The sequence below is a fragment of the Cyprinodon variegatus genome, unplaced genomic scaffold, assembly GCF_000732505.1.
Source record: "Cyprinodon variegatus isolate N-32 unplaced genomic scaffold, C_variegatus-1.0 Scaffold330, whole genome shotgun sequence".
NCBI lineage: Eukaryota > Metazoa > Chordata > Actinopteri > Cyprinodontiformes > Cyprinodontidae > Cyprinodon > Cyprinodon variegatus.
This window is the reverse complement of record NW_015150783.1, coordinates 467,683-479,568: the sequence shown is the minus strand read 5'-3', so window position 1 is coordinate 479,568 and position 11,886 is coordinate 467,683. Positions and strand designations below refer to the sequence as shown.

Below are 11,886 nucleotides of genomic sequence, written 5' to 3'. Positions count from 1 at the left end.
TTCAAGCTCAAGAACCATTCTAAAGTTCCTTCTCGTTATTAGCCAACTTAATCTAATTAATGACTAGACCTACATTATAACAACTGTATCAGATCTGGACATAAAAACTGGGTTTCCCCTAGAAACGTTAGCAGCAGAAGACCACATGGTAATCCACTGGAAGCTGCTGGTCATGAAGTTAATCCAAAATGAGTTTCAAATTTCCAGCGACTTTGGAGAAACTTTAAGAAAGTTTCAGAGATAGAATCATCCGTTATTATTTCAAAACCAAAGATCTGTGGGTTTTTTTTGCCCACATAGCGTTTCTTTTGGTATGTGTGGCAGAGAATAATAGCCGAATAGGAACCTTAAGAGTCAGACATCCTACTCACCCAGCTCAACAGAAAGCGCTCTTTGGACTGCTCCTTGTTTTTGATGAGAAAATATTTCTTCCTTATCCTCCAGCCTGAAAAAAATACAAAAAACAGATTACATTACAGAACTTTTAGTAAATAAACCAACATTACTTCAACCAGAACCTTTAAAATCCAATTGCTTCTTAAAGCAGATCATTTTAAAATCCTTTTTTCTGACTCAAAGTGGAACTTTTCAGAAAAACCCACTAAAAGAGGAAGTAGTTTGTCTGAAATAACAGCTATGAATTCATTTCGTTAAAGCTTATTATGATCTGGTGTGAAAGACATGATGTCAACAATGTATTTAGGGTAGGATCAAGATCTAGCAGGAACACTAGTATGACCAGGAACTCCATCAGAGATGTCGGTGAGGCTTACCCATATCTTTGAGGGGCTCCAAAACCTCCCACTTTGGGTCCGACCTGAAGAACATGGAGACCTGCTGCAGAGCAATTTCTGTGACAGAGAGAGTAATGGTTTACACTTCAGTCTTTTTATTTAAAAAAAATACAGATAAGGGCCCTAAAACCTTAACGAGGGACTTCTACGATTAGTAAATACTTTCGACCAAAGAGCTGCTCCAGCTCCCAATGCAGGCCTGGATCTGTCTCTGATCACTCTGTAACTTCTCAGAGCGCCTTGCAAGTTCAACAGAAAGGTTTGTGCAAATGCTGAAACCAACCTGTGTAGTTGGCAGAGTAGTTGTTGGGGTCCAGGAACTTCTTGACAAACAGGGAAGTAGAAATCAGGGGATGCTGGGTAATGAAGTCCAGGTAGGCCTGCAGTCCCCTCTGCCTCTCTGCTATGAACTCTCTGTCCATGTTTCCGATCAGCTTCTTCGGAGGGAGCGGCAAACTGATTCCACAGACCTAGAAAAAGGAAAACAAGAAAATCCTTCACATTCAGTCTGGAGAAAAACACCAAGAGGTTTGATTCTGGAAAAATGAAATGAGGCGGCTTCCCAGAGACCAGAGAAATTTCCAACAACTGTGATCAAGACAAATCAAAAGGATGCAGAGTTGGTTACACATCATCAAGGTATTACAGCCCCCGTGTTTGCTCAAATGCTTCTAGTTTTTATCCAAGAAAGAGCTACAAAGATGCATGAAGCAGACTGGGCCAGCTGCTGATATCAGTTTTAAACTGGGTTTTAAAAAGCTTCTATTGCTAAATGTTACAATCTGCCATCATACAGTTCCTACAGGTTACTGTACATTTATTGCTGCAAAATGCCATTAAACTGACTCAAAACAATGCTTAAATAGCTATATTAAACTAACAATAAAGGTAGGAAAAACATTATTACAGAATTCCTTACAAAATTTTAGCACAAGTAAAACTAATCGATACATACTTGAAATATCAATAGTTCGATCTTAAGCTATTTCTGTAATTATGCTGCTATAGGCTTAGGCTGCTGGAGGACATGGCGACCACTTCACATAATTCCACTTCATTCTGTCTCTATTCTCATTCTGTAGTATTTGTTGGTTCAACTCCTAATGTTTTTATTATTATAAAAAATACAAAATATTGAAAAAAAAAACAACATGAAATTAAACACAGAAAAATCATTCATAAACCTAAGAAATTAAGAAAACCAAGGAACAGTATTACTTAAGGACATAATGAACAGAATTTCCTAAAAAATACAAATATGGATTTTTAAGAATTGTAATAAAGGAACAAATCAAATCAAAGAGGTCAGTCAAAAACAAACACTTCCAAAATAAACTTCCAACCAAATTAGTGGTTGAAAGTATCGCAAAAAGAAATTAAATCAATCAAAATTCATGATCAATTTATTGTCAATTGTATTAATGAAAGAACTTCCTGAAACAAAAGCATTTTCAAACTCAGTGGCAGAAAGAAACTTAAATAACATAAACAAATCTCGATTAACTAAACTTTTAAACAACTTAATAATATTTACCTTTCTTTTCTCAAAATGGATAATGTTTCTAGCCAACCATATCGCCATCCTGGCATGTCTTAACAAAAAATTATGGTCTCTCTGCTTTTTAACATCATAGCAGCTTCATCTGGTCAGATTCTGTTTAGCTTTCCGTAAAAGTTTAAAAAAAAAACAATCCACTGGACTTGGTTTCCAAGATCTGAAGACGTTTCGCTTCCCCTCCAGGAAGCTTTCTCCAATGAAACGTCTTCAAATCTTGGAAACCAAGTCCAGTGGATTGTTTTTTTAAACTTTTATGGAATGACTATGACCTGGATGACAGAGAATCTTCATCAGCATTCTGTTTAGCTGTGTCTCCATCCTGGATGGAAATATCAGATGGGCTGCTGCCATCAACACCTTCAATTATAGATGAAAGAGTTGGGCCTGTTTTTAGTGCTTAGTCCTGTTTCTCTTCTAGACACAGCCATGGATTTACTGTGACTAACTGATGTGCTTTCTTTCATCTCTTTGACATGAAAACTGGCTCAGAGCTCATCTGCTAAACTGTTTCTTTCCCAGACGGATCCGGATCCACATTTGCAGCTGGTTTATAATTTTCTAACAGAACATATTTATAGTTCAGTGCTTCCATGTTCATTTTGTGATTGTGCTTCTGTCTTCTTAAATCCTTACTCACACTGAGGCTGGTTGAGTTTTTTTCCTCTCCACTGCCACTGCATGCAAGCTCAGTGTGAGGGATTTCTGCAGAGTCATCAACACAATGCAGTGGAAGTCTACTGTTGCTACATGCTAGTCCAGGAGGAGCGATTCATGCAAACTCAATGACTGGATGCAGATGATTTTCCTTATAGAAAAAAAAACATTTCAAACATCAGTCTGAAAGTATGATCTGATTGAATTGTCTCTATAAAGTTCCTTCAGATGCCATGTGCTGTGAATTGGCGCTATATGAATAAACTGAATTGAATGAATCTCCAGCTTTCTGGGTAAATACGCAGAATAGCTAATTCCAGCACTGGTGGGTAAATAAAACTAAGATTTACTGGTGATGGTGATTCTTCACATTCCTGAGATACAGCCTAAATGTTTTAACCTTCAAAATATGCTCAAGAATTTCCTAAAACATTTAGGAGTTCAGAGATAAAGGGATGAAAATAAAGAGTTGAGCAGAACCCAGAGGTCCGCTGTGTTCTCACAGAGACAGAGTGAAATAGCAAAGCTCAGAGTGTGTCACAATCAGCCAGCAAGGAGTTTGCTTAACCAGCCAAGAGGTTGGTCAAGCACCGGTCACCCCCTCCCCCCCCCCGCTTCATACCCTGCAGTGATTCATCAGGATTCAGTTCTAACTTCTAGGTCTTTACAACACAAATAAAAATAAAACACGGCTGTGAAAGAATAAACCAAGAGTATAAATGGAAGGAAATGTGTTCTAAAAAGGATTTTAATTGGACTGATTGACCAAAATAAACACGGTTCCAGTTACCATTTAGCTCAACTTCTGTCACCTTTCTATCTTCCATGTCTTCTAACTTTAGCTGCTGTATATCCAAACATTTTTAGCTTTTTGCTTCGCTTTAACAGACAAATATCATCAAATGTTAATCAAATGCAAAGAAGAATCCCAAACCACAATCATTGCTGCAATATTTAGGTGAGTAAAATCAACAAGGGCTTCATCGATTCAACATTTAACGTCTAACGACAAAACATAGAGAGGAAAACAACAAGAAAAGGGACAAGAAGAGAGGGTCAAAATGTAGAACAAATAATGGATGTCTATTCTATAAAAAAACATTTGGGGCCCTAGTCTTCGCCTAGGGCCCCAAATGTCCCCTGGGTTTCAAGCGATGTGAGCGTCTCAGACTTCTACTCTAACCTTTTGAGATGCATGACTAGATCGGCCCACTGTCATGTTTCTCTAACATCAAACAGAGGAAGTGACCTCTTCCATGGTGATGAACTTTAACCTTTAACCGAGCGTTTATTGTGGTGAGACTAGAGTGAAGAGAGTGCAACTCACCATCAAGCTGCTGTTCAGGATGTCGAAGTCACTGTAGCGGCGAATCACCTGCAGCAAACGGAACCACATCTGTCAGCTTCAGAGCTCTGGATCTCATCTCATTTTATTTCAATCTGAATTTATTTATCAAGTTATTCGAAAACTATGAGACCCAAACGCCAAACACATTTCCTGACTCCAGTTCTACATCTAAAATTTGATTGGACAGCAGCGACATTTAAGAAAATACACAGTTTATTTGAAGGGAAGAGGCCATTCTGGCTCCCAGGGAGGAGGAAGAGGAATCGAGGGAGCTTGTTTTGAATTATGGTCTGATTCCAGTTCTGTTCACATCCCCATGTAGACGGAAATCATTTCATAACCTGGTTTAGAATCAAAGATGTATTGAACATGATAAAGCTGCAAACAGATGCTGTGATTGGTGTGCTTACCTGCCAGCTGTTGTCTGAGGATACACCCCTCTGGACCCTGATGATGTACTCCTGAGACAAAGAAAAGGTCATGAAAAAGTCAGAAACATTTAGGACCACTTTAATACGACATGATACACGGCGTATTTATGGTGTTTGGTTAAATAAAAGCATATAAACCTAGAAGATTTTCAACTGTCTGAGACTTGTGTTCTGTCCCTACTTATTTAGCCTGAGGTCACCAGGGTCAAAGTCCTAATTATTACAGTTACAGAGGCATAAAACGAAAGGACAATGAAATGAGAAATGATGCAGTTCAAAAAAAAAAAAAATGTACATGTACAACCCTGTACCTGCTCCTGAGAGGGAACGTCTATTAAACCTGTGCAAGAGCGTGCACGCCCGTTTCTCCTCGTGCACGATGTTTCTTAAAGTTGCTGTTTGCATCACTCATACAAGCTCACTTTCCAAAAGAAGATTTACAATTTTTCCACCATGTCACACTCACCCCTGGTAGGTAAAAATGGAGACGAGCACGTATGACAGCCTTACGCAACCATGACTCCAGAATGATTCACAATTAGGAGGACCACTTATTTTGTTGATCCATCTGGAAAAATAGCCTCCTCCACTAAACCTTTAAAGGATTAATTCATGGTCATGGAAACATTTTTACTGTTTAAGAAGATCGCTGTTATCCCCAAAGACTAGAAAACATTATTTAACAAAACCAAATCTGTTTTTTTTTTCCCTTAACTAGTGGAAAAATTCAAATTTTACAGTTTATTAAAAAAAAAAAAAAAAAGCGATATAGGTATATTACAAATATCTAACAATATATACAACATTTATAAAGGTCAGTGATAACATATACACTATTAGGAACGAGCTCTAATGCAAACGAGAGCTGGCCAAAGGTTCCTCGCTCCACACTAAATATGTAAAAACTGTCACTGAGGGAATGAATGCACATGCTGTCATGGCTTTGTATGTAATACAAAGAGTTTGTTACATATTTGCATCAAAGGGATTCAAGGGGTTAACATCATACTACAGCTTTTTATTTCCTTATTTGAACTACTGATATTTGGTTTAGGAAGCTACATATCCCACATATCTAAAGGAACTGAGTACGATTCAGAAATGTTTTTAAAGCTTTATCTCATATTCATAACAGATGTGCTCCATCTGCACCATTATTTACGAGGTATTCTCTACTTCTGCTTCATAAACTGATTAACTATCAGACTTGTGAGTTTATTACAAAAGTATTTGCATGAACCAGGTTCTCTCTGTCCCTCTTTAAATGTCTTTACTTTTACTTCTAACCTGCACTCTTACAGTAGTAGACTCATTACACATTAAGAGAGATTATCACTAAGACCTATGGGGGTTCTATGATTTGGAATCAATTTTTTTATCGGAAAAAAAGTCTGTCTCATATTAATAAGAAATAAGATTGGTGTTCTTCATTTAAACAGCATTTAGTCGCTGCCAGTATTTCTGCCATATCTTCCAATGTACTCTTAAAAAAGCAAATAAAAATGCCTTTTATGTAAAACCATTAATATTTTCTTATTGTTTACTCCATCTCCTGTTTTTATTTTATTACTGATTGTTTTTTTCTTCATCTCCTGTTCTTTTGATGGTTTTTTTGCTAATCAAATGTTAACACTGCATGTACTTTATCTGCTTGTTTTTGTTTTCCTTATTCGATGTTCATTTGTCAATAAGAGAAATTGATCTTGCTTTAACGTAGATGGAGAGGAACACAAGCCAGTCGGCTTTTTCCCTCCTTGCACCATCGTTTGTAAAGAGGTCTGTTTAAATCAATAAATCAAATCACTCTAGCTTTAAGCTTTAACCTTAAAGCTAAGTGAGTTGATTTTATCCATTTAAGGTCTCTATTTGGTTGAATCTGATAGTAATATTCTAATAGATAATTAAGACATATCACATTTAGAGCAGATTTTCCTCATAATGACCATTTGTAATCTGCACTATATCTCAAACTGTTGAAGTGTCTCAAAAAATAGCTTTAATCATTTTTTATTACATATTTTGTTTAAGAATTGGTTGTTTTTTTGCCACAATAATGAAAACATTCAAGCTTATGTTGGAAAGGCTGTAAAGCTGCATAAGTTTTGTTACAGACTATAAAACAATACTAACTCATTCACAGAGTTTATGGGGAATATATATTCACGTTTCACACACGTATTGAGGACAGGAAAATGTCCGCTCAGAGGTTTCTGCAGAGAAGCTGCTGCTGACTCACATGTTTAATCAATGGGAACAAGGGAAGCAGACAGACGAGAACGATCTGGACGCTCTGATGGTTTCTCTGGTAATGTTGTGGTCACACATTTAAAGGAAAAGAGCTGACATCACTTCCTGAAAAGCTGCAGCTCTTCCAGAAACCGTCCATTAGCGCAGCTCTGCACTGCATCTCTGAGGTGGGGGTTGATTGGATAACCGTCGGATGATGCAAACGTTAATCGATGTTCGTCTCTGCTGCTGGTTTGGATAAAAGCAGTTTGTGACGTCCACATCTTTTCTAACAGCTTATCAGTCAAGTTTGCTGTTTATTGTCAGGAAAAAGTTCCACATATTTACCTTACTGACAAGAACGACAGAAAAGAGAATCTAGCTGAGCTGAAAGGAATCGACCTACAGCTTCAACGTCCAATCAGAATCCCTCCATACGCTCTGAACCTGCTGTCCTCTCCATTAGAGCTTTAGACTATGTTAAACCTTAGACGTCCAGATATTCACCTTGATCCGATAAAAAAAAAAACTCCCTGAACTCCAGTTTTCCTTCAAACTACTTTCATCTTCTCAACAAGAATCTTCTGTTCTGGTTTCATGAGCTGTCAAAGTTTGTTACAGTTTTCTGTAGTAATCAGGGTTCCTTCACATTTCTATATTATTCGAGAACACTGACAGAGCTTTCCAGGTTAAATATGAATTCACTCCAGATGTTTCTACAGAGCAGAGGCATAGCCAGAAAAGGTTAATAAGGGTAGTCAGGCAATAACCAAGGTACACTGAGGAGATAGGTGCCAGAACCTCCAGGTCAATCTACACTGTTGCAAAAGGAAAATGAACAACCACAACATCCAGAATCTCTAAATAAAGACAAACTTTACTTTCCTACAGCCTTTGCTAACAAATAGATGCATAAATTTAAACGTCCGTAATTTTTTTAGATAAAAGGTATAGTGGATAAAACTTCAGTTTTGAGTTCTGGGGCGAACATCTTATTCATTGTCATTACTTACATATTTTTATTAATAATCATTCTGTAAACAATTGATATTTACATGTACTAATATCTACATTAAATGGATTACTTATTATTAAATTAGTTATTTATCTCTGATTTCAGTGAAGATTCCTAGATGACACGCAGAGACAAATTTCTCTTTACCCCCTTACTTCTGAAAAGAGCATAAATTCTGTATTTATCCTCTTTAATGTTAGTATATTCATTTTTAAATCAACCACAGTGTTCTTGTTGTCAGGTTATTGTTTACATATAGAAAATTAAAATGTTAAATAACCTAAAACACTCAATTTGAGATTCTTACTAGAGGGAAGAAATGGTAAGGCTGGCCAATGTTTGGGTAAGGGTGGCCATTGCCACCCCTGGCCCCCCATCCAGCTCTGTCCCTGGTACTGAGGTCAAAGTTTAAATGCAAACCCCGTAGAAACAGCAGAAGGAAAGATGGAGGAAATAATACATGAATGGATGAGAGGAAATAAGAAGAGGATGAAGGGTTGAGGGACAGAAGGATGGACGAGTCCTACAGTCAGATGGAGTGATGAATACATGTAAAGCAGGAGGGAGGGAAGGATGAAAAACTAACCCTGTAATGCCAAATGTATCGTATTTGATACATACGGTTTCTGAACAGTTTTGCATCTGACACCTTTTGCATAATTTAATGGTAAAAACTTTGCTCAAAATCCTATTGTAAACAATCAGATATACCTGATAACAGAGGGCAGAAGACTACACAAAAAATAATCTTGACTTATCGCACAGTAATAAATTATTAATATCAAAAATGTATTTCTGTTTTTTCNTTTCTGCTTCTCAACAAGACTCTTCTGATCTGGTTTCAAGGGCTGCCAAAGTTTGTTACAGTTTTCTGTAGTAATCAGGGTTCCTTCACATTTCTTTATTATTCCAGAACACTGACAGAGCTGTCCAGGATAAATCTGAATTCAATCCAGATGTTTCTACTGAGCAGAGGCATAGCCAGAAAAGGTTAATAAGGGTGGCCAGGCAATAACCAATGTAAACTGAGGAGATAGGAGCCAGAACCTCACGGTCAATCTACACTGTTGCAAAAGGAAAATGAACAACCACAACATCCAGATTTTCTAAATAAAGACAAACTTTACTTTCCTACAGCCTTTGCTAACAAATAGATGCATAAATTTAAACATCCGTTATTTCTAGATAAAAGGTATAGTGGATAAAACTTCAGTTTTCAGTTTTGAGGCGAACATCTTATTCATTAAATGGATTACTTATTATTAAATTAGTTATTTAGCTCTGATTTCAGTGAAGATTCCTAGATGACGCGCAGAGACAAATTTCTCTTTACCCCCTTACCTCTGAAAAGAGCATAAATTCTGTATTTATCATCTTTAATATTAGTATATTAATGTGTATAATTAACCACAGTGTTTATGTTGTCAAGTTATTGTTTACATATAGAAAATTAAAGTAATAAATAAATAAAACATTTACACCGTCTGTATTAGAGGGAAAAAATGGTAGGGCTGGCCAATGTTTGGGTAAGGGTGGCCATGGCCACCCCAGGCCCCCCGTCTAGCTCTGTCCCTGGCACTGAGGTCAAAGTTAAAAAACAAACCCCATAGAAACAGCAGAAGGAAGGATGGAGGGAATAATAGATGAAAGAATGAGAGGAAATAAGAAGAGGATGAAGGGTTGAGGGACAGAAGGATGGACGAGTCCTACAGTCAGATGGAGTGATGAATACATGAAAAGCAGGAAGGAGGGGAGGATGAATAATTAACCCTTTAATGCCAAATGTATCATATTTGATACATACGGTTTCTGAAATGTTTTGCGTCTGACACCTTTTGCATAATTTAATGGTAAAAACTTTGCTCAAAATCCTATTGTACACAATCAGATATACCTGATAACAGCCAGTAGAAGACTACACAAAAAATAATCCTTACTTATCGCATAGTAATAAATTATTAATATCAAAAATGTAATTCTGTTTTTTCTTTTTACATATTTTGTTAAAAGGGCAAATAAGGAATTCAAACAAAAAAAAAGTAATTTTCTGTTTTGTTTTACTCTTGGATCGGGCTTTAAAGGGTTAAAGGAGAGACAGACAAAGGTGAAGAAAGAAAGGATAAATTAATGTTCAGTTTCATTATTGATGATGTGGAGAATTTGACTGGAAATCAAAAGTGAAACCAAACAGCTGTTATCCAGATACCTTAATGAAAGAGAAAAAGTAAACACAATCATAGTTCTTCTGTTATATTTCATCTACATTTCAGTAAACTACAACATGGGCTACATTAATAATTGGCAATCCTTTTGGGGAAAGCCTGGTCCCATTCAGAGAGACGGCATCCATCCCACTTTGAATGGTGCAGCTCTTCTTTCTAGGAATCTGGCCACATTTATGTTACCCACTCATTACTCCATCCAGACAGTGTTTAGCCAACGACCAAAATCTAACAAATTAGCAAAGATTCCCAAACATGATAATATAATAAAAATTAAAAATAACTCCAATTGGGGAAAAAGTTATGAAGATTAAATGTGGTCTATTTAACATAAGATCTCTTTCCTCTAAAGTCTGCTAGTTAATGACTTGATTTGTGATAATCACATTAATTTATCTTGCCTTACAGAAACCTGGCTGCAGCAACAGGATTATGTAGCATAAATGAGGCAACTCCTTCTAGTTATTTAAATTTTCACATCCCCAGAAGTTCTGGGCGAGGAGGAGGAGTAGCAACAATCTTCCAGTCTGACTTACTGATTACTCCAAAGGCAGTTAATAATTACAACTCTTTTTGAACATTTAAACTTTATAAATTCGCAGTAATCTCCGGTGTTTCTAGATTATTTTTCTATCAACTTTAAGCACTTTATTGTAAATTCTCTAATCTGAGTGTTTGATTGTTTCCCATCCAGAAATGAGCCCCATCTAAAGGTGAGTAATCCTATCCATGCTGGACCCTGTCCAGGTGAGAGATGATGTTCTGTTACACCTGACATCCGCGCGCGCGGCACCGTCAGGCCAGCTGTCAACAACAAGCAGAGCCCTGCGTCTATTATCGGACAGGAGGAGCAGCTCCCTTTTCTGGATTCTCTCCTCTTAATCTGACTTAATCCTTCAGATCCGGAAACTCTTTAAAATAAACTCTGATCACATCAGATTGTATCTTCTGATTATATCAGACCTCACTGTTCCCTTATCGCTCGATTGATTAATCTAAATGCCAGCTGTAAGCTCAGACCTACCGATGGCTAAAACACAACTAACAAAGGTTCTATTTTTTTAATCTAGGTTCAAAAAGTCTCAAAAGAAACAGTTCTGGGATAAAAGTGCTACAATTAGCAGGAAATCTCCCGGAAGTTGCCCAATCTGAGGTAAAGCGTCCGAGAATAGAATCACCCCGCAGCTCAGGTGATTCTAATGAAGTTCTGACAGCTGTAATGGACGATTAAAGCGCAGTTTTTACCTACTGCGGAGCTCAGTTTGTGCTGCTTACGGTTAATAACGCGCAGACAACTTCTTCTGACAACTAAACATGAACCTCTACTCTGAGAAGTTCTTCGGGTTTCCAGAAACACCAGAGGGGGCCGCGCTGTGTCCCTAGCCGAACTCAGGCGCTGCTGGCAGGGTTAGTCCAGGCAGCACTCACCGTGTGGGACTGGAGCGTTTGGCTCGCTTCTATCGACGCTGTCAGCGGCTGCGTGTCGTCCAGCAGCAGCCCGCCGGGGGCTGGGGACTTATCCAGGAGAGACATCCCGGAGGATGGACAGGGAAGCCTGAAACGAAGCGTCCGTCTGCTGGTGGTGACACCGAGGCGGAACTGCGCTGAGAATCAGAGGACCTCCGACAGCCAGTTGCC

At 37.8% G+C, this 11,886-nt stretch overlaps 1 protein-coding gene across 2 annotated transcripts in view; it reads right to left on the bottom strand.

The window, feature by feature from the left end:
* pxk (PX domain containing serine/threonine kinase) overlaps nucleotides 1-11,886 on the bottom strand; it is a 33,573-nt gene extending 21,687 nt beyond the window's left edge. For both annotated transcript variants that reach the window (XM_015385065.1, XM_015385066.1), the window contains exons 1-6: nucleotides 11,677-11,886; nucleotides 4,765-4,815; nucleotides 4,334-4,381; nucleotides 1,078-1,264; nucleotides 774-851; nucleotides 372-445 (exon numbers count right to left, since the gene is read on the bottom strand). In XM_015385065.1, coding sequence (XP_015240551.1) covers nucleotides 372-445; nucleotides 774-851; nucleotides 1,078-1,264; nucleotides 4,334-4,381; nucleotides 4,765-4,815; nucleotides 11,677-11,781 — 543 coding nt within the window. In that variant the 5' untranslated portion in view covers nucleotides 11,782-11,886. The remainder of the gene's footprint in view (nucleotides 1-371; nucleotides 446-773; nucleotides 852-1,077; nucleotides 1,265-4,333; nucleotides 4,382-4,764; nucleotides 4,816-11,676) is intronic.